We start from the raw sequence: 23,740 nt of genomic DNA on the forward strand, positions 1-23,740 counted from the left end.
TTTCTCTTGCAGCAATTTCTTGGTTATTGTGTCTTGAATTTTTCTTAGATATGCCTATCAAGGTTAATTTTTGGTCTCTGTGTATGCTTTTCAGTTGTAGTAAGTCCAATTTTACTTGTCTATTAAGTTTCATTTGATTTGGGATTTTGGGTTGTGGAAGTTGTACACATCTAATTTTTTTGTAGAAGTTAGTCAATCAATGGTATGCAAATAGACAAAAACCAATAGTGGTGTAGTAAATTTGATTGTTTATTTATTGCATGAGGTTTTGATAATCTTTTACGTATATTAAGTTCATAAAATGAAGAAAAGAATCCTTAATTTAGGTTCTTGTAACATGCCGTTTTACATTGTTGACATTTAGCATGATTTTCACTACTTAGATGTGTCAATTGTGCATCGTGTAGTAATAAAAGAAACCACGACTATCTTTTTCATTGATGGCATTCACATTTATCTCTGATTAGAACACTTCCCATGGATAGATGCAGTTGAGGCTGGATTAAAAACTTAAAATGACAAGTATTCCTTGTTTTTGTTGCTGAAGTGATGAATGTAGGTTCTAGCATCATGCTGGACAACAAAAAGAGGACAATTGATGTAGATGATAGGCCTATGAGGTCATCTGAGAAATCATTGATCTCTAAGTTGGTATTAATTGGAAAGCTACTGTTGATCGGCTTGAAAACTTATCCTTTGAGGACTAAGACTGTTAAGATTTGATTCCATTGACGATGCCACAAAACTTTACTCAAGTTATAGTAAAATGGTAAACTTCAGTACTAGAGACCGTGATCAATGGAAGGATAAGCATGGTATATTAGCGGTTCAAAGAAAATTTTGCTAAGTCCAATTAGATGTTAAAGTGCTAGTAATAGCGGTGATAATGAATTGGCTCAATAAGTATTTATATTTGTTTGTATGGTGGATTATTTGCATGAATTTATCTTATCATTAATGTTTTCGAATTTATGTACCAAACATTTTGTGTGGTTCCTAGCTAGTCTCACACTTGAGAAATACAGATACATAATAATGACAACCAAGTACTCTTGGTCGGCACAACAGCAGGTTTCTATGGATGGGTCTTGTATTGAAAAGTGACCTCAATTGAAAGAATCGTCTACGTATCCATAACTGCTGCTGGCTAATACTTCACACCAACATACTCCAATTTTATACACAAGTGTGCATATGGAAAATACACAATATTGAAGGTAAATTCTATATTGTATTCAACTAATAAAAGACAGGTGTGGAAAGGTCAACAATAATGGCGAAGAAGCAAGCACGTTGCAAGTTCATATGTACGAAGGATGAAGGTAATATTTCTAAAAAAGCAAGTGTTGACCTATAACAGGCGCGGATGGTTTGAAAATGTTGATGGGCCCAACGATCGTGAGGCAGACTGTGGAAGGTGGAAATGCATTGGGGTGTGAGGGAATTCACATAAATATAATGGGTCTAGAAATAAAATACCGAAGATGATAAGTAGCGTAAGCAGCACTAAACGGCCATGGGGGGGCCAGCAATAGATGTGTGTTTGAAAACAAGTAGTGCGCTCGGAAGTGAAGAAATGATGTGTTAAAGAAGAAGGCAAAGCGAAATACAAAGAAGAAGGCGGGGGTGGCGGCAGGCGTAAGTTCAGGCGCAGGTGGTGACGGTGGATATAGCTGAGCAAGGGCGTTCCGTTGTTGTGCTGACTGAATGCAGTGATGTAGTACAAAAGTAGAGAAATCAAACGTAAGTTCTTTCGTCCATAACTTTGAAATAGTAAAAGGGAAGGGTTTAATAATAGGAGATTGATTAAAATAAAGGGCAAAACACACAGCGTCTAGTATGGTGAAGGTTAGATTGTTGTAAGACCTTCTGTTGGAGCACATAAACATAGCAATGATAGAGAAATAAAGATTACAAAATACTGCGACTAAGACCCAGCGGCTTTGAGCAAAGAGGAAATGATACAGGAAAATCATCCCTGTTAATTTGTTCACCTAGCATTGTGTGCATAAGATTACCACTGAACTGCTGGTCCACTAATTTTTATAATTTTTTTAAAGGAAAATTTTCAGAAATGATCAAACACGTGAAGAAGACATTGTAACGGGACAAAAGACAGAGTGATTTGGATGGCTATGTGGACTTGCTGCTTTACTTTCTAAATTGGCTCCCTGACTATATTGCAACAGCTTTTGCGAAGACAATTCAAAAAACTCACAGTAAAGGTTCAGCTTGGCGCTATAAATGAATGTGCATGGACGATAGTAGCATTTTGTCCTAAAGGTTGACATAATTGCTTCAGCCCCACTTCTAATTATAGACACATAAATCTTAGAGTAACCTTTTTTGTCTGCTTTTTCTCAAAGTTGTGAGCTACAGAATCGTCTCTTAACTTCAATGATCATACATATATATATATGTTTTTTTCATAAATAGTCATGGGCTTAATTTTGATGTTACAAACGAAAGCATATGGATATGTTTAAAAAAATGTTCAGCGACCATGGTTAGAAATAACAATGAACCACACACGTCTTGTAATTATTTGGCAAGATTGTTTTTTAAGCTTGTGACATGGTGGAGGAAACACAGGATGGAAGGCTGAGGATGGATGGTGGTGGCAAAAAAAGGTCATTTGACCTTAACCTGGAACCTGAGTGTGATAGAGATTCAGACACCCAAAAAAGTGGTGGTTCAAGTGAAGGACATCAAGATGATGAGATGGATGAATTGGTGGGTGCAATAGGCATGGATGATGTAATGAAATTAACATTTGACACGGAAGAAGAAGTTGGGAAATTCCACAATTTGTATGCAAAACTAAACGGATTTGGATTTCGCAAAAGTAATGGCAAATAAGATGCAGATGGCATTTCAAGGTTTCGAAAATGGGTATGTTGTTGTGAAGGATACAGGGATGAAAAGTGGTTAAAATATGAAGGCCAGAAAAATGAAACAAAACCAATCACAAGAACCGGGTGTGGGGCTTGCATTCGCATGAAATGTGACATAAAATCGCTAAAGTATGTGGTGACATTGTTCATTATGGAGCATAATCATAAGAACCGGGTGTAGGGCTTGTTTTCGCATGAAATATGACATAGAATCGCTAAAGTGTGTAGTGACATCGTTCATTATGGAGCACAATCACCTGCTAGCATCAGAAGCAAGTGTGCAACACATTAGGTCACATCGAAAAGTCAGTGATGCAGAGTATGCGCACGCCAAAAGTTTGAAGATGGTTGGGGTTAGAATCTGTCAGATAATGAAACATTTTGTTATCAAAGCCAGAGGGTATAGTAACGTGGGATTTTGCATTAAGAATCTGTATAACCGAATAGATGAGGAACGTAGAAAAAATATTTTTAATGGTGATGCAAAAGGGACACTTGGGTTCTTGGCAGCGAAAAAGGATGTTGATGACGTGTTCTTTTATAAAACACAATCATAAGAACCGGGTGTGGGGCTTGCTTTCGCGCTAAATATGACATAGAATCGCTAAAGTATGTGGTAACATCGTTCATTATGGAGCACAATCACCCGTTGGCATCAGAGGCAAGTGTGCAACACATTGGGTCACATCAAAAAGTCAGTGATGCAGAGTATGTGCAGGCCAAAAGTTTGAAGATGATTGGGGCTAGAATCTGTCAGATAATAAACATTTTGTTATCAAAGTCGGAGGGTACAGTAACGTGGGATTTTGCATTAAGGATCTGTATAACCGAATGGATGAGGAACTTAGAAAAGATATTTTTAAGGGTAAAATACATAAAACCCCCTGTGGTTAAGGAAGTTGACACGAAACTTCCTTATTGTTTAGAAACACTCACTTAACATCCCTGTGCTTTGCACTTCTTAGGATTTTACCTGCTAACCGGCTGGAAAGCTAGTGAGTGATATTGACGCGACCTAATGGTCACTTTTGACTAGAAGACACTCGTTTTCATTCCAATTTTGCTCAAACCTCCTCTGCCTCTGTCTCCCTGCCATCAGGATGCTCTTCACCGCCACTAACGATAATAAGGTCGGGATCAAGCACGGCGATTCCAATATCGGGGGATCTCTTTGGGATGGGGCACTGTTCCTGGGTTCTACCAGCCCGCCCATAGCGTCCGCCAAGTTCAGACCACCATTATGGTGGACTAGGTCAACTTGCTCCAGACCGATGCTGCCTATTTATTGAGGGACGGCACCATCAATGATCGGGTTGAGCTGCGGGTGGTAGGGGATGTTGGAGCTAAGATCCGGATTCTTGGCTTTAATCCACCTAGGGTCCCGTCTAGTAGATTAATTTAGGGTTAAATACCAAAAACCCCCCTGTGGTTTGTCTAATGTTCACTTTGCCTCCCTATGATTTGGAAACCTACAATTTGACTCCTTGTCATTTCAACTAAAGTAAAAGTCTAACGGAAAACATTTAAACTAACGTCTGAAAGAAAAATGTCAAAATTGCCCCTCTATAAGGGCTTTGGGTTAAGTACCAAAAACCTCCCTGTGGTTTGTCAAATATACACTTTACCTCCCTATGATTTGAAAACATATAATTTAACTCCTTCTCGTTTCACCTAAAGTGAAAATCTAACAGAAATTCCGTTAAATACACTTTAGTTGAAACGACAGGGAGTCAAATTGTAGGTTTCCAAACCATAGGGAGGTAAAGTGAACATTAGGCAAACCACAGGGGGGTTTTTGGTATTTAACCCATTAATTTATTGGTAGTAATTTCTACTTCCCATTGTCACTGCGAACAGTACTCCACTACCAAAATTTACCATCCTACAATTAATTATTGTAATTGTTTTCGCAGCCCATTATCACTCGAAGCCCCCCACAACACACCAAAAAGAAAAAAAACCAGTGGTATAGTTGTTTTATGGATTCTTTCTGTTAGACAAATTGCCAAATGCTCTTTCCAGTGGTTAGGATTTTACCTTCTTCTTGGCTATAGGTTTAGGATTTCTCTCTCAAAACATGAAGTACCGCTCAAGCCCGACCGATCTTCACCATAACTCACACCACTCTGCACAGAAACACCTTCTTCTTGGTTATAGGTTTAGGGTTTCTCTCTTATTTTCAGAAGTCTGCTCCATATTTACTAATTGCATCTGTAACTTTTCACATATTATATATGAGGGTATTTTGGTATTTTATATTATTACCAGCTTCCCAGCCAATTAGCAGGTAAAATCCTAAGAAGTCCAAAGCACAAGGAGGCTAAGTGGGTGTTTCTAAACAATGAGGAAGTTTCGTGTCAATTTCCTTAACCACAGGGGAGTTTTATGTATTTTACCTTATTTTTAATGGCGATGCAAAAGGGACACTTGGGTTCTTGGCAGCGAAAAAGAATGTTGATGATATGTTCTTTTATAAATATCATGTAGATAACGAAAGAAGATTGGCAAGGTTGTTTTGGATAGATTCTAAATCCTAGCTAGACTTCAGTACATTTGGAGATGTATTGGTGTTTGATACGATATACAAAACAAATAAATATCGCAAGCCACCGGTTGTACTTGCAGGAGTAAACAACCATTTGAAACATACGAGGATTGAAAGAGGATTGAACAACTATAAGAAAATTGAACAAAAATACGAGTAAACAACTATTTTCGGATATTCACTGCTATCAGATAAGAGGATTGAAACATACGAATGGGTCCTAAGTACATTTATAGAGGCTATGGATGGTAGAAAACCAGTAGCAGTGATAACATATGGGGATAGTACAATGCGAAAAGCCATAAATAATATTCTCCCCGATGCTTGTCATAGGCTATGTTCGTGGCACTTGCATAGAAATGCATCGAGTAATATTCGGTATGAAGATTTCAATGACAGGTTGTATAACCTGATGGCGAAAAAGTGTAGCATACAGGAGTTTGAGGATTGGTGGCTAGCTTAGTTAATGAATGTGGGGTGAGAGAGAATGACTGGGTAAAAAAGTTGTACCACAGGAGAAGGTTATGGGCAGAGGCCTATTTACGCAGGTAGTTTTTTGCAGGAATAAGAAGTACTCAAAGGTGTGAGAAAATAAATACTTTTTTGAACGAGTACTTGAACGATAAAATGCGACTATATGAATTCGTTCGAAATTTTGATTTGGCAATAGCATGGTTTTGACATACTAAGAGCAAAGCAGTTCACACAAGCGAAAACACAAAATCAATGTTAACCAAAATTCTGCCCGAACTAGAAAACAGTGCAACAGAGGTGTTTACAAGGAATGTGTTCTTCGTGGTGAGAAAGCATTTGAACAAACAAGGGCGTCTAATTTCTGAGGGTTGGAATAAGAAGAGAGAGAGTCGCACATATTATTACTCAAAATATTGTGGACATAAAATAAGTTGGAGGGTGGATTATCATAGGTCACGGAGAAGCTAATCTGCTCTTGCATAAAATTCAAGTCAAAGGGAATTCCTTGTGCTCATATGTTTCGTGATGGTGGTTGAAGGAATGAACATGATCCCAGAATCATGTATTTCAAAGTGGTGGACAAAGAGAGTGAGAAATAATAATAGGATGATAGCATTTGTTGTACCCGAACAGATGACACAAATGGCCATATATGGCACTTTAAAGTCCAGTTATAATAGTATGTGTTACTATGCCTCCTACATGGATGATGAGTTTAATAAACTGCAGCAGATGTTTGACAAGCATTCAGTACAGCTGAAGGAGAAATGCATTGATAGAGAATATGGGGGAGACAGATTTGTAATGGATTCAAGAGTGATGACCGATAGAAGTAGAAGAACATTCGAAGTGTTAGACCCGAAGGAATCTCGGGCTAAAGGTGATCACAAGCAAGCAGAAGCAAAGAAGAAAAGAAAGTGTGGACATTGCAAGTACAAACCAAAAAGTACGTAGTTATACAGTTGTTATTATTAAACATGAACCGGACATTGAATGTAATAAAGAAAAAGTAGGTAGTTTTTGACATGTTATTATGTGCATTAAAACATAAACTTAAATCCAAAGTCCATACAAAGTAAACTAAGTTAATGCCAATGCAAGAAAGTTGAAGTGGTGTAATGTTAGCGTTCTGATAGCTTAGTTGATGTGATTACTTGCAGTCACAAATGATTTAACATGTAATGAATTGGTTGAAGACTGCAGGTAGGCCATAACCAATGAACATGCCTATACAATAAAATTTGCCACAATACAGCGGTGCATCGTGATTGGATGAAAAATTGTTTGGATAAATCAATGAAAATTCATTTAAAATTGGTATGGGCGGGAGCGAGTCTGGCGAATGGAGACTACAAGCATTTGTGGCTGATCAACGATGCGGTAGCAGTGGAAATGACACAGGTGACCAATAAAAAAGTCCAGTTGAAAGAGAAATGATGAGCTGTGATGCTGAGGTTTGAAAAAGTTGTTAATTCGTCGTGAATTAAATGGTTCATTGATATTGGTATCACTGATAACCTCTCCACCGTGTGTGCAGGATGAACTTGAGAGGGGAAACGAATTCGTCAATACAATTAGGGTACTTGACCAAAATGGAACGGTCCATGTTTAAAAACAGGGATGCGGGTATAGGGCGGTCGGCGTGAAATTTATACTGATATTTCAATTGGTGTATGCCTCGCCAAAATGGAAGGTCAATTCATAAAATATCAGTTGTTCACACAAGAATTTGGGCATGAATCTATATGGTACTTTTGTTACTTGTTTTTATGGTTGAGTTCAACTCTGCTATGAGTCATGTTTAACTTGCATGCTACTCGAAATGCCAGTCTTTAATGCAACGCTAAATTTCTAGTTAGTGATGGCTTATTGCGGTGACTATTGTTCTCTCTGTCTTTGCAGAAGGTTCAAATCCATTGCACTCCTGAAGTCACAAGGGTGTGCTAATTGGTCAAATTGCAAGTGCTGCTCTTTGGAAAAAGGTAAATGGGTTATATGACTTCTGAAATTATTCGACACATAGTTTTTCCTTGAATTTTTTGATCCTTGGCTCCAAAAAAGAAAGTTCACTAGTTGAAGCTTTGGTTTTGAGATGAAGCGGATGGACATGCTGGATAATTATTGGTTGGGATAAGAGAGTAGGATACTGTGTTCTCTGGCATCCTGTGGCCCGAATTTTAGATATATGAATTATGACCCCAGCATCGCATGGCTTGCTGGACTATTTGATCCTAATATTTAGTCACCATTAAGCTTTCATATTTTGCAATGACTCGAGCATTCAGCAGAATCAAATGCCCATGCTGGCTATAGCCATCAAATTCAAAAGTTCTTTTTCAAGTATTTTCGACAAAAACAGATGCTGTATCAATGAAACAGCAGTTATGCAATAGCATTTGGACTAGATTTAATTCCAGTTAGGAAAATTCTTAGTATCATTAAACCATGCAGCGGACTTTTATTCCAGTTTTCCACTTTTTTGTAGTAAGTTTTGCCTAAAAATTTATGATAAAAAATTTATAATAATAAATTAGTTTAAATGTCAGGCCCCATCAGAGGTACTCGACAATAGGAGACGATACGTGCATAAAAAATAGTTGACAATTTGTTGTTTACAGTTACCAAATTTGTTTCCAAAGCTTTTTACAAATGAAAATTAAAGAGTACGAAACATTGCATATTTTGTGGCTCCATAACAAGCTTATATAATTATTGCGTACACGCTGAGATTTTAATTTGCATAGTACTGAATTCGATTTTACATATAATTGAATTAATTTTAAATAGGTAGTCCAAATCAGATAGCCACAATTTTATTGGCTTTATTCAGTTACTCATTTGAACTTAATAACATCGCATACCCATTTGGAAGTGCTGCATGAACAGAGAACTTAGAATGGAAGGTTAATAATGGTTCCATTTGCTAAGAAATTATAATTATATTAAAGGTAAATTATATTACTATTATAATTACATTAAAGGTAAATCTGCCAACCGAACACATAAATTATGTATATTTGCAATATCTTATAAATAGGTTTATGCAGGCAAAATATAGTCCAACTACACACAAAAGTTAATTCATTATTACATCAAAATTATCTCTATTATTTTACAAATTCAACCCACATACGTGCATAAGGGATATTTATCGAATTAACATTACAGTTATATTTATATACTCCCATTTTTCGCTTCATGCCCCCATGTAAAGTAATCTTTTTAATGTTTATTATTTCCATGGACTTAAATTTGTAATACAACCCTCTTTCTCTTTGAAGGTTTGTATTACAATAAAAATGTTAGGGAAGGCTGTATGAAAATGTCAGAAACGTATACGAGGTTTCTACAATTAGTATAATTTGTTAATTAGCCAAAATTCTAGCAAAAGGCAAGCAAATGCCCCTTATTTTTCCATTCTGATGCATGGAAAAATAAGGGAGCATTGTGCAAATAAATAAAAAAAATTCACTTTATATAGTTCGTTGTGACAGCCAGGCTTATCCCCGCCTTTGTATGAGTTTGATTACAATGGACATAACCTATTCCCTCCGAACCCCAAATTTTGAATTATAACATTCAACCAAAACTTCTCAAACTCCTAGGCTCCGTCATACAAATACACATTGAGTATTAGATTTTTTTTCGCCCTTCAAGCATCGAACGCTAAGATATATAGTTTATTCTTCCACCTTCTAACATGAATTTTTAGCTATATGAATTGAAATTGTGCAAACATAATTTCATTATTTTTATGTGTTAAAAATTTAGAAAAATAAATTGATGAGTAGTACAAAAGATTATTTTATCCCCTCCTTTGTTTGAGTTCTGATTACAAAAGACAAACTGTATTCCCTCCAAACCCCAAATTTTATTTAAAGCAGTCCTCCCTTCACAGTTACTGAGCATTGTGTCTGCTGTGTTTGAGACAAATAAAGTGAGGCGGTGTAGCGGAGGAGATTAAAATTTTGAGAATGGCTTCATCCTCGTCTGCAGGCTCCGTCAATAGTACGCTATGGCTGACATTATTTTACCATTGTGGTCGTAGCTGTGCAGTTCGTGTTGTTTGGAATTCTGAAGCAAATAGGGGCTGCCACTACTATCGGTGCGTTAACGCCTAGGTAAGTGAATCGCTATAACTGTTGCGTAGATAAAATTTCGATTTTTCAGATACTTCTTGTCGCGCCCCATTTTTGGAAATAAAGAAAAATAAATTAATAGTTTAAAAAGTGAATTTTAATTCAATTTTCGATTGAAAAAATGATTTTTGATTTAAAAAGAAAATGAAGAACATGGGTCTAAATGGGACTTCAAAATGCGACGATTTGACCCAAAATAATAGTTTAAAAAGGGTTTTTGAATAAAAAATCAGAGTCACCACTTGGTATTGAGTTGAGATGTACCAAGTCACCTAAAAATGAATTTTCAAAGAAAAAATAGAAAAACCCTTTTTAAACGACCCCAAGTCTACGAAAATCAGAGAAAAAGATTTGGGAGTCACATTTGAAGAAAGGGAAGGCAAGGATAAGAATCCAAGGCACCCTTTCAACCTAGCCAAGGCTAGTTGCGCGATTTAGTCAAAAATTTTCTTATTTTAACCTAAAGATTTATCATATTTGGATACACTATATGAATACAAACCCTAGACCTAAGAGGGTATCGGGGGGTCAAAATATCTCTACAAAACTTAATAGGTGCAACGGTGGAATTGGAGTTGGGGCCATGGAAGGGATGGTGCAGTCTCATGGCCAGTCAAATGGATGACTTTGACTTGATCCTTGGCAAGGATTTCATGGTTGCGAACAGGATCTATCCAATTCCCCACTTGGATGGCGTCATGGTGGACGATGACGAAAACAATCACATTAATTGTGACGCCTAATAAAGACTCTTCGAAGAAGTCACGAATAATGCTAAAACATAAAACTCTAAAAAAAGGGAAGGAAAATAATAAAAATAATCATAATTATACAAATATACATGTCCTAAAGGAATGCATCATGTCGGGTACGGGGAACTAATGTTCATGGCTCAATTTTCGCTTTAACAGAGGGAATATGAGCGTGTTAAGGTAGAAAGCCAAACTCGTCCATATACCATACTCAAGGGGTGTTTCCCTATCTAATCAAGCAAATGCACTACCCTAATTCTATTTCTTAAATGAAATGCAAGTCTAATGTTATGTTTTCTTACAAAGGGGTAAGGAATATACATAAAAGGGAAAATACGGAATAGGGGATATAAATAGAAGGGAATTTGGGACAAAGGATGTACATATATAAGAAAGTGTCATGCAACATGGTAAAAACCCTAAAAGGTGAAAAACATGCATAAAATGTAGTGATTCACACAAACATGATCTAACGCGTAAACGGTCTCTAAAGGTCTAGCGTTGGACCAGCCCATGTCTATGAATTCCTACTAGCATTGGACTAGTGGAAAATCGAGAAAAAGGTCTCAACTAGCGTTGGACTAGCAAGAAATCGTAAAAAGGGACCACGACTAGCGTTGGACTAATGTGGTGACGACATGTATTTATTATAGTCTAATAAACCAGATAAAGCATAATAAAGCAAATAAACACATAAATCACATAAAGCACATAGGCATGATATCTAGATGCAAGACCCTAAGAAAGCGAGTAACACATAACACACAAGCATGCAAAACATATAAAGCAAATAAAGCCCTAACTATTACACTTGGAGTGGCCTACTACAATCTAAAAGGGGATAAAATGAAGTAAAGCAAGCCTAACTATTACAACTTGGCATTTAAATGCCTTCTAAATGATTAAAATTAAACTAAGATAAAAAATTGGAATAAATAAAACATATAAAGAAATGAAATAAAACATTCAAAAGGCATGCAATTAGACACATAAAGTCACATAAGTGCATATAGAGTCAAATAAAGTCAAAATAAGGGATAGGGTGTACCTCCCTGGAGTTGGAGCCCTAATGAAGTGAAATTACTCATTTACCCTCCAAAATAATAAAAGGGTCAAGACATCATTTTAATGAACAAATGATCACAAAAAATGGAAATAAGTACAAAATTGAATCACTAAAAGCATTTAAATAAGCTAAACAACCCATATTTAACAAATAAAGACCCAATTGCTACGCTTAAGCCACAAAACGCCAAAAATTCCACATAAAATCAAATTAACACCATAAATCTAGAAAAAAAGTTACTAAACCTTCAAATTCATCCTAAAACTCATGCATATTCTGTTCAATAATCGCAATGAAGGCACATAAAAGCGAGAAAATATTTTAAAGGACAAAATTGATGAACTTTTACGATTTTATGGGCCATAGTGGCATGAGGAGAAACATGTGGGGTTGATTTGCAATTCTTGGAAACTCTTTTCATGCAAAGCATGCAAACACTATGATATATTTCTGCAACAAGAAAGTTGAAGCCTCTGATGAGGGCTTTCTACAATCCAAAACAACACAGCCACAACTTCATGCACACAGATTTCGACAAACATCTCAAATCTAAACCCAACGTCGAGTTCTTACTCTAGGGAACAAACTCCTAGCAGAATCACTAAAATGTCAACAAGACTCTCCCATTTTAATTGAAGACAACAGATTTCGGGAAACATAAGAAAGAAGCAACAACAAATTTTGGGAAACACAAGAAAGATGCAATGCTGCAAGAAAATTTCGGGAAACAAGACTCTCCCAGTTTTTGAACAACAAATGCTTTCTGCAATTCTTATGCAGAAATCTCACACGGAAATTCAGACAAGACCAACTGACCTATCATCCAAATATTCCTTGACAACACTGAGCACTTCAATTAACAAGTGAACTCAGGGTTATTGCCTAGAAACACAAGCTTCAACAAAACATACCTTGCGGCCAAACAATGACAACCAAATAGAAACTGAAGTAAATAAAGTTTCAAAGCTGCAACTCTAAACCAACAAACCAGAAGTTCATGCAAAGTAACATAAAACTGGATAGATTTAACTTAAGTATTTCCATAAGATGCAACAAAACAACACAACCAAGTGCCATGAATACTTGCCGAAATCTTAAACCCTAGCCCTTAAAGACATCAGACCCAAACCTGAAAATGAATACCAAATGCATGGTTAATATTCAGGTCCCTTCCAGTTTCAAAATGCATTCACAAGAAAGCAATCTTCGTCACTGATTTGTTTTTACAATTTTTGCAGGTGAACTGATAGCATGCGATAATCTTAACCTGGAAAACAATCCCAAATATTCATCAAACTTCCTAAACCTATCACCGAATTCTGATATGGTATGAAATAGGTAATGAGATTATGAATTTGGTACCAACCGATTTCGCATTCAAATTCGGTAATTGAAATAAGGTACCGCATTACCGCATTCGAATACCAAATTGGTATATAAAATTATATAATATATAGATAAATGTTATTTAATATTAGTATATACTACTAATATATTATTATATTATATAGGTAAATGCTATTAATAATAATCACTACAAAAAAAAATATTTTTAGTGACAACAATCTTTGTCAAGAAAAGTTGCGTATGTTGTCAGGAAAAGTTTTCGTGACGCTCATGTCGTCAGAGAAAATTGGTCACCTATACGCCGTCGGCAAAAGGTTTTCCTGACAACTAGTGGAATTCTCGTCAGGAAAAGTTCCATTTTCTGTGACGTGTCATCAAGAAAGGTAATCGTGACGATTCGGTTGTCAGGAAAAGTCCTCATATTCTTGACGAACCTTTGTCAGGAAAGACCCTGAACTTTGTCACTAAATTTTCGATTGTCAAGAAAAGTCATGCATCGAAACTTGCTGGACGTACTTTAATGACAATTCAATGTCATTTTTCCTGACGACAGCTGCATCACTATAATATATTAGTTTCTAATTTCACCATGTAGCATTTTTAAGCCTAGCAATTTTAGTGACAACAAAGTAATAATATCATCTACTAAAACACTCCACCCAATCAAAATATAAAAGTATGCAAGCAAAATATCAACCAAAACTTTACAAATTTCATTAGTAGGCAACCATAATATGTCAAACCACAAAAGTTAACCATGTCAAACATTGACATATCATTACATTCCATGATTTGAAACCAATATAAATATTGCTATTTCTCCCTAGATAACTGCTATATACCTAACATGTGCTAAAATCAAAAGATGGACTTCAATTCCATGGTCAACAAAATACTAGAGATGGATGATATCAAAATAGAGGAATTCTTCAGTATGAGCTAAAAGCAGTCCAAAAGCCAAAAGCAGTCCATAATGTTGAGTTTATCCCAAACTCAAAAGCCAAAAGCCAAAAGCAGTCCCAAACGTTCATCCCAAACCTGTACAATAAAACCAAGAAAAATCTGAAATCAGAGAAACAATAGAATGGCATGGAAAAGATGTATTTTTGTTATGATGCATGGATGATCACTACAAATTGCTTAGGGACCACCTAATCATGAGGACAAGCAATACAAGAATAATTACTATGCTGAAGTAACCAAGTTGTTCCACAATAGTAAGTAACTGCACATAAATGCATTTGTTTCGAATAAAGATCTACAAACTCACCATTACTAGGAAGAACCTCCACACTGCTTCTGTTTCCAAATGAGGAATTCTTGCAGCATTTCTTGTATCCCTTGCTGGCTTTGTACAAGATTTTGGATTTGGGTATCTTGTGCTTGAATTCGCTCCTCATAGCATTGAATCTTCTCCTTGCACTGTTTTAGTTCTTCAAGTAGTGCTCTATTAGCTGAAGATTCGGGTTTGCGAGAAGATTGGGGTGGTATGACCCCCATACCCAACCCTTTGGCACGACCAGCCCTCTTTCCTAGGACATTTTCCATAATTTTAACTTCATTGACAATTTCTCCATTCTCGATGCATTGCCTTCTCTCTTCTTTTAACTCATCCTGTACATATTAGATTCACATAACTCAAAGAGTCATTAAATGTATAATATATATGTAAATGTCATGTTACTAATAAAAAACAAAGTTACTAGAATCAGCCGACTATAGTGAAAATTACATCGAGAGATTTTGCAGTATTATTCACAAATTGGCCATCCTTTTTTATGTGAGCAGCAGTCCAGGCATCAATTGCACTTGGTGGAACCTATTTTATAGCATAAAAGATCACGAGTTAGCTCTAGTTTTCTTCCTAGTATAAATATAAGCCAAAATGGAAATAAAAAATCAGTAATATACCATCTCTTGTGCTCGAACATGATTTGATTTTGAACCGCCAGTGTGCGGATAGGGTAACATGGCACGGTTCTTTGTATTGGCTTCTGATTTTTTCTATTAAATACCAAAAAGATAGTTAGACAAAACATAAAAGGCAACAAAAGAATTAAGATCATGCAAGTAAACAAAACTAGAACCAATCACCTTGAATATAGGATCTTCGAACCAATCACACATACTTTTCCACTCATCTTGCTCAATCCAGTCATAAGGACATGAGGTAAGTGGATCTTTTCCAGCTGCCTTCAACATCTTATAATCTATGTGCATAGTATTCCTCCACTGCCTATAGCTATTCTGAAGCATGTCATCCACATACATTTCCACATTAGGATCAGTTTCCCAATCTTTGAAGTCAAACCATCCCTATAAATTACCATTAAGAAATAGATCATTTTTAGAATTGGTCAAGTCAGCAAAATAAATATTAACACACTAAATGTCATTATAAAAGACAACGGTGTAATCTGGTACCATCAAGCCACCATATAGGTTCTGTTTTTTCTCATTTGGTATGTCATCATATGTGCGTATGTCCTTCAGTGAAGAGAGGTGCCTTACAACATAACCTATACCACTAGCAAGTTGAGCAGCATACTTGATTGGTTTGCAACATCCTTCAGGAAAGACAATTTCCAATGGCTTGCCTCCCTAATATTAACAAATGAAGCATCATTCAGGTATACCCCAATTGAAATTCTAGGAAACTGATTATACAAAAAAAATCTTGAATAGACAGTAATATTATATATGTACACATCTTAGTACTGAATGGCATTTACATTAGCTCGTATCATCTTCTCGATAACTTTTCCCGTGGTTGGGCCCCGGCCTTTTTTTTGCTTTCTTTGTTCTGAGAACAATTGTTAAACATTCTAGTTGATGCTTATTATGAATTATCACAAATGCATACATTGAATGGTAATAAGTAAATCATTATTCAGCATTTTCACTTACCATTCGCCAATGCTTGAGTAGGATTACTATTATTTGAATTAATCTGGATATCATCACCTGTGGTAGCTGATTGATGCTCCAAAGTTGAGTTTGAAGTTGGTGGTTGTTCAGATTGCAAGTTGGTATTGGGTGGGCAGCTTCTCTTCAACCGTTTCCCGGAAGGTGCCATCTGCAATAACACAGTATATGATAAAAAAGGAGTCAAATTAGTAAAATTTTGATGTCAAATTATAAACAGAGATCAAAATTTAAGTTATACCAAAAACTTAACAAAGAGTTAAAACCATGAAAAAGATATCAATTTGATCAATATTGGGTAAAACCACAAAAAGTAACACTTTCTTCTACAATGCCAAAAACCTTTTCACTTGACACTTCTATGCTATTTCTTAAGCACTATCTAAATCTATATCCATGTCAATGGTTTCATCACTATCAGAAGATTCAATAAGCATGCCATCTTCTTTAAAAACATTGTCTTCTTCACCATACTCTTCTTCACCAGTGGAAGTATGCAAAGGATTCTCCAGAACAACTTCAATTTCAACACCTTGTCTGCTTAAGAGGCCTAGTTCATCATCTTCGACAATAGGCAGAACAGTTCTTGTTTCATTTTGCTGCAATAATTCATCTAAAAAACTTGTATCTGCATTGAGCACATCTCCATCGTTCTCTTCCAAATCTGGTAGGTTCCACAAATGCCTATGTTGAACACGTTGTACAATTCGCCAATGTCTCCCCAACTTTGTATCACCAATATAGAAGACTTGCTGGACTTGATTTGGTAAAACAAATGGATCATTTTGATACCAACGTGATCTAATATCGATGGTCACAAAGTGCCTATCACTCTTTATTGTGTTTGTGCTACCTGTGTTATACCATTCACATTGAAGCAAGACTACCTTGTATGCATGAAAAAAGGTCAGCTCAACCACAGCCTTAACAAAGCCATAAAAGTCAATGTGTTTTCCTTTATGGTCACCCTCAACAACTAAGCCACTATTCTGTGTTGTACGGCAATCATCCCGATCTCTTGTGTGGAAACGAACTTCATTTACAATGCATCCTGAGTAATGCTTTGTCATGAAAGGTATAGGACCATTTGCTAATGCCCACAGCTCTTCAGAAACATCCAATGATTTATCAATGTGTAACTGATTTATCTATAAAATAGAAAACGAGTCTCTATTAGTCAGTTTTCAATAACTAATAAACTTATTTTTATAATATGTATAACTTACATGATCTTTGAACCACTCTGTGAATTGATCTTCATGTCTGCTATCAACATTTTCAGGATGAATCCTTTGCAGCATCTCTTTATGCTTACTGAAATTCAGATTGTATTACCAATATAAAGTAAAATAAACCACAAGAAGTAATATCGAAAATATAAAATTGAAATACATATTGCACTTACATTCTGTACTCTTCTATTTCATCACAGTTATTCAATATAAATTTATGAGCCACATCTAGTTCAACTTGAGATAATTTAGTAGGAGGTGTAACAAGTCCAAATGGGCGAACACTTAGTGAGAAAACCACCAGCTCCTCTGCCTTATCCTGATTATAGTCATAGTTGCGTCTCTTGCGGGTGAATTTTGTTTCAATGCCATGGAGATATTTGGACATGAATGTTAGGCACTCATTTGCAATATATCCTTCTGCAATCGAGCCTTCAGGACGAGCACGATTACGGACATACTTTTTAAGGGATCCAAGATACCTTTTCAAAAGCATGAGTTAATTTTCTATCCAAAACAGAATGTTAAGTAAAATAACAAAATTTGTAGTCAAACAAATAAGGAAGAAGTACCTTTCAAATGGAAACATCCACCTAGGATGTACTGGCCCACCAAGTTTTGCTTCCTTTGGCAAGTGAACAATCAAATGGATCATAATGTCAAAGAAGGCAGGAGGAAAGATTTTTTCCAACTTACATAATATTAATGGAGCATTTTTCTCCAACCTTTCCAAGTCATCCATCTTAAGGGTTTTAGAACACAAATCTCGAAAAAACTCACTTAACTCAAAAATTGCCTCATTGACTTCTTTGCACAAATACCCACGAATGCCGGCTGGAATAAGTCGTTGCAAGAGGACATGGTAGTCATGTGTTTTAAGTCCCATCAGTTTACCATCTTTAACACACTTGGAAATGTTGGCAGCATACCCATCAGGAAACTTAATTGAACTCAAAAAATCACAAAATCCTTTTCTCTCACTTGAAGACATCACATACAAGGCTGGAGGCTTTGTTTTCCTTGTACCATCATCATGTAAGTGTAGTTCGTGCCTTATTCCCATGTCAAGTAGATCATCACGAGCTTTATTAGTATCTTTTGTCTTATCAGGAATGTTCAACAATGTTGCTACTAAACTTTCACATGTATTTTTAAGGATATGCATCACATCCAGACAATGTCTCATGGAGAGTTTTTCCCAATATGGTAACTCAAAAAATATACTTTTTTTCCTCCAATTACCCTGAATTTTATCAACTCCTTTTTTCCGAGTAACTGGGTTCTTACCAAACTCACCAAAGACACCAGCCAAGGAATTTAAATGTCTTAAAACCTGTTCTCCAGAAAATTCCTTTGGCCTGGAGCGTGTTTCAATAGTTCCATCAAAATGAGCTTTTTGCTTTCGCCAACGGTGGTCATGGTTCAAAAAGCGACGATGTCCCATGAAACATATTTTGCCTCTTAGTCTTTGTGAAGCAGTATCATCAAGACAACATGGACATGCTTTATACCCACTGGTGCTCCATCCAGACAAATAGCCATATGCAGGGAAATCTGATATAGTCCATAAAATTGCTGCACGCATTTGAAAGTTTTGTCCACTATATGCATCATAAGTGCTGATTCCATGAAATAAATCTTTCAAATCATCTATTGCTGGCCTTAAGAACACATCTAACTCCTTTCCAGGGGCACGTGGACCAGGAATAAGAAGTGATAGTATAAGAAATTCCTTTCTCATAAACTTATATGCAGGCAAATTGTAAGGTACAAGAATAACTGGCCACATGCTATATGAGTTGCTCATGTTACCAAATGGATTGAATCCGTCCGTGGCCAATCCAAGTCTTACATTTCGAGAATCTTTAGCAAAATCAGGATATTGCTTATCAAAATCCTTCCAAGCAATAGAATCAGCCGGATGTCTCATGATACCTTCCTCTTTAACCCGTTTCTCCTCATGCCATCTCATGTCTTCAGCAGTTTTAGAAGACATAAAAAGTCTTTGCAACCTAGCTTTTAATGGAAAGTACCACATCACCTTCTGTGGAACTTTTTTTTTCTTGCCATTATTGACTTTCCATCGTGATTCTTTACAAATAGGACACTTGTCCATCTTTTCATTTTCTTTCCAAAACAATGCACAATCAAATTTGCAAACATCAATTTTTTGATACCCCAAACCAATACCAGATAGAATTTTCATGGCCCCATAAAAACTAGATGGAAGTATTTCTCCTTCTGGTAACACATCTTTTAAAAATTCTAGCATCATGTCAAATGCCTTGTTAGTCATATGGTTCATCACTTTGATATGGAGAAAGGAAACAATGAAACGCAGCAGGGAGTATTTTTTGCATCCCGGGTAAAGTTCTCTTTGTGCATCATTTAACAATTTGTCAAAATTTTTTGAATCCCATTCACTCGATGTCCCTGATTCATGTGCATTTCTTATCTCATCCAATAAATCAGGTAACTCATCAGATTCACCATTTTCATTCATATCAAAGTCATTATATACTGTTTCATTGATGAAATCTGTCTCACCTCCAACACCATTCTCATCAAGGTTATTGTTCTTTCCACTTGACATATAAGAGTGTGCAGAAAATGGTTCCCCATGGAAGACCCAATTTTTATAATACATACAAAAGCCTTTTTCCGATAAATCTGATTCAACTTGAGAAATGCTTTTTCTCTTTGAATTCCTACATCTCCTACAGGGACAAAATAATTTTCCATCCAATCCCATACCATTGGTCTTAGCAAATTCAATAAAATCCTTAAGACCAAACTTATAATGACTTGACAAAATATTTGGATCATTTATCCAGCTCTTATCCATTTCCGATACCTAGAATAAGAAAAGTCTTAACTTACTAAACTCAAGGCATTGTTAAGATGAATAACTCAAAAAGGAGGAAAGACAATTTCTAGCTATAAAAAGATAAAGGAGGCAAAAAGACATAGAATTATTCACAATTTACCTACTTTTTATGGCTTAGTTATGAATTCCAAGCTACTTAGATTATTCACTGATTACATCAAATGCAATACTACTCAATAAAACTGAAAACACATTAGATTATTCACTGATTACACCAAATGGTATACTACTCAATAAAACTAAAAACACATTCCTGATTGTACTATTCTCCTATTGTTTAATTGTATATGCTCTTGTATAGTATATAGAAAACATTAAACATCATAACCCATAACTTGATTTACGCAAATAAGGATGTAAACCATAACATAATTTGCAAGAAACTAGCAGTCATGATAAACACTTTTCATTCTTTATGGTAAGCTACCAAATAACCACATACCTCAAATTATGCAATCTTTTCTCTGGTTGTTCCTTATCTTCTCTATCAAGGTAGTGAGAATGCAGGTCTGTTCTGCTGAATATGAAGAAATGCGAAATTAGATATTTCTCTGCTGAGGTAGACTGAAAACTATTTTATTGTGAACAGGATTGACTTTGGATAAGGATCCATATTAAATCATCAAGATTTCTTCTGAAACTTAGAACATTCAAAGATCCATTCCAACTAGCTAGCTAGGTTACTTGGGTTCAGTAATTGATGGCGGGCTAGTTTTTTTTGGAACATGTCAAGTTATGGATTAGGAACTATAGCAAGGAAGACAAACAGTAGTGGTTCAGTCACATTCTATCACTTTTTGTCCAATAGGAGTAATAATCAAGTTGTCACACTAGATAAAGAATTTACAAGTGCTGCACTTCTTTACGTTTCCCTTCTTTTTCCTGCCTACTAATGCTAACTGAAAACTGGCATAAAAAACCTATGGTATAAAACTTGCAAGGATATTATAGTACTTCAGAAAACCAGAAAGAGCCAATGATTGTGAAACTGTTTTTTTTTTTGGATGTTACTCCCTACATTTCTTGCATGGATTTAGTTGGACACGATGGATGTATAGCCGTCCTCTTAACAAAAAGAACCAAAAGCTCCCATTCCAACCAAACCTCTAAAACCAGATGGTCCATTTTCACCATAGACTCCAAATACCCAAACCAATAGATAAAAGCCCCTAACAATATAGGCCAGTTGCTGATGCATTTTTCGTCTGGTACAAATTTTTAATGCTCCCCATGACATAATATCAAACTAGCCAACTTCACCATAAATATTTATCCTTGAGATCAGCTCCAAATTTATAAGTAGGGGCCCTTAGCCAAAAAATCTAAAATACACTTGACTGTGTCGCATTATTGCGTGAATTGCTCCCACGTCCTATATTAAATTAGACCTGTGCCAATCTGTCAATGTGACTATTCCCATATTAAAACCCAAACCTCCCAAATTCTGCGAATCTTGAACTAAAAACTGAATTTCAAGTGTATCTGTATCAGAGAAAACAATTTCACTTTTAATCCAAGTTTCCCCTTTTAATCCAATCAGATAATGATGAATAGAAGGCACTGTAAAAATCAAGCCAACGGCTGGAAAATGCTCTTGATATGGGAACTTACAGTCATAGTTAGCCCATCCAATCCTTTGGCCAGCCAAATCATAAACAACAATCTTGTCTTTCAGAACAAGGTCTGCATGAAAGGAAACAAATAATGAAGAAAAATAGGAAACAAATTCCAGTTTCATTCAGACACTTTCATGACAAAACAAGAGGACAAACCAGAAACACTGAACAGGTATCTCTGCCATCACATTGAAGACTCATACTAAATGATCAATCAGAGATGAATCCTTAACAAGGTTTCAGACATTGAAAAATGAAAGAAAATTGTAGTAGATAAAATTGTTGAAAGCCGGTTGCCCATCACATGTATGACAAAAAACTGAAAGACAAATAACAAGGATAAATCAGGAAAAATGTTCGACACAAGACAAGCATCTAGCACACCTAGATGTGAACATTGCACCGTAAGTTTGGATCTACTCTGGAGTTAATCCAATCCCATCCCCAACCTTATAGATTTGTGCATCTGGGGTTGTAAAAAACCATCATTTTGCAATTTACAAGTCATATCTGCCCAATGGGAACTGAACCTGTCAAGGACTCACCTCCAAGAATAGTCAATCCTTGACCCTGAATTTTCCGAAAGCTGATGCACCAGACTGCTGCACCATTCTGCCAAAAACGAGCTAGCAAATCAATTTTATATGTACATGTGCAGAATTCTCAACTCTTCACACGCAAGAACAAGTTTTCCAAGAACCGTTCCTTTGTGAACATCAGGGAGATGGGAGCCTATCAAATTTGCGCTAAATTCCTCATTCTCAACCAAAATAATGAAAATAATCAAATTTGAAACTTTAAGGGGCCAAATGAGGTTCTCCAAACAATTTCTGAAAACTTAGATCACAAATGAGTCAATTTTTATGCAGAGAAAATATTTGACACCGAACTTGAACTGATGATCTGTAGGACCGTCATTTCACAGTCAATTAAGGACAAAATTGAAGGGGGATTCGGAGAAAGGGAGCTGATTCAAGACAAAATTGAAGGATTATTTGATTTTTACATCACCTTAGACCATCGTGTTGTCTCTCTTGTTGAAAGAGATGAAGCCAAGTTCAGAGGAGTTCGTTGTTGTTCTCTGTTGTTGGAGATGAAGACAAGCTGAAGATTTGGAGAAAGTGTACTTTGTTGTTGTTGTTCCAAAAGTAGAGATTTGGGAAAAGTGCTTCTTGAATTTCCCGGTGTCTATGTCATAAGGACAAGATGTCCTTCTAAATTCCTTTTCGGTCCAAGAGGGGAAAAAAATTGGTGGGAAAGAAATGGAGGGAGAATGAAAACTTTTCCTGACGAATTGATGTGGGGAAAGTAACTTTAGACAATGAAATAAATAGAAAAACACGTTTAAAGTAGCAGCACCTTTTGATGGATATTTACTTGACGGGTTGTCATAAAAAGCATGGTTTTCCTAACGAAAAGGTTTCTTGTCATGAAAAATTTGTCACGAAAAAAATAATTTTTTGTAGTGAATTAATATATGGTATTATCATTATATCATGTACTTATAATAATAATAATATATAATAATGTACAATATATTATTTTAGTATTTGTTAATTGTTATATGACTATAATAATACAAATATATAGTAATACATAACAATATAAGATATACCAATTTGAGCAGAGGAGGAATTCGTTAGACCCCAGATTCGTTCATCAGTTTCAAAGCTAATGACTTTTCCAAACACAGCTTTAATATCAGATGTTATTCATGGCATTCTAATCAAGTAGAGAACAAAAACAAGCCTGCCAATCGAGCCACAGCTTCAGCAAACAAAGAAAAAAGGAAACTGATATGCCCGAGCTTCTGCAACAAGTCGAAAGATTCAATCTTGTTGCAGCAAAATCTCAATCTAAGGA

General features: G+C 35.9%; 1 protein-coding gene across 8 annotated transcripts; it reads right to left on the minus strand.

Moving 5' to 3' along the window:
- Window positions 1–13,909: 13,909 nt before the first annotated feature.
- Window positions 13,910–23,340, minus strand: LOC113728978 (uncharacterized). Of its 8 annotated transcripts, none has more exons than XM_072075756.1 (16): window positions 22,889–23,340; window positions 22,423–22,476; window positions 21,873–21,944; window positions 20,704–20,778; window positions 17,947–20,228; window positions 17,548–17,856; window positions 17,369–17,456; window positions 17,030–17,290; window positions 16,125–16,293; window positions 15,950–16,020; window positions 15,642–15,818; window positions 15,312–15,533; window positions 15,129–15,221; window positions 14,950–15,036; window positions 14,488–14,831; window positions 13,910–14,255 (listed from the first exon to the last, which is right to left on the minus strand). In XM_072075756.1, exons 5-15 carry the CDS (start codon window positions 20,217–20,219, stop codon window positions 14,493–14,495), a joined length of 4,089 nt encoding a protein of 1,362 aa, XP_071931857.1. In that variant the 5' UTR covers window positions 20,220–20,228; window positions 20,704–20,778; window positions 21,873–21,944; window positions 22,423–22,476; window positions 22,889–23,340; the 3' UTR covers window positions 13,910–14,255; window positions 14,488–14,492. The 8 variants fall into 8 exon arrangements, with proteins under 8 accessions (XP_071931857.1, XP_071931856.1, XP_071931859.1 ...); XM_072075755.1 differs by having other exon boundaries at window positions 20,704–20,775; window positions 22,423–22,489; XM_072075758.1 differs by having other exon boundaries at window positions 16,182–16,293; window positions 22,423–22,489.
- Between the last annotated feature and the right edge of the window lie 400 nt (window positions 23,341–23,740).

This window comes from Coffea arabica, chromosome 2c (genome assembly GCF_036785885.1).
Source record: "Coffea arabica cultivar ET-39 chromosome 2c, Coffea Arabica ET-39 HiFi, whole genome shotgun sequence".
In the NCBI taxonomy this organism is placed as follows: Eukaryota; Viridiplantae; Streptophyta; class Magnoliopsida; order Gentianales; family Rubiaceae; genus Coffea; species Coffea arabica.

Bases quoted from the DNA above. Each gene is read 5' to 3' on its own strand.
- LOC113728978 (XM_072075756.1), bottom strand. From the start codon at position 20,219: ATGGATAAGAGCTGGATAAATGATCCAAATATTTTGTCAAGTCATTAT. The intron at 17,457-17,547 runs GTAAGTGCAATA...TCTGAATTTCAG, and splicing joins GAAATAGAAGAGTACAGAAT to TAAGCATAAAGAGATGCTGC. The intron at 16,021-16,124 runs GTAAGTGAAAAT...AATTGTTCTCAG, and splicing joins TACTCAAGCATTGGCGAATG to AACAAAGAAAGCAAAAAAAA.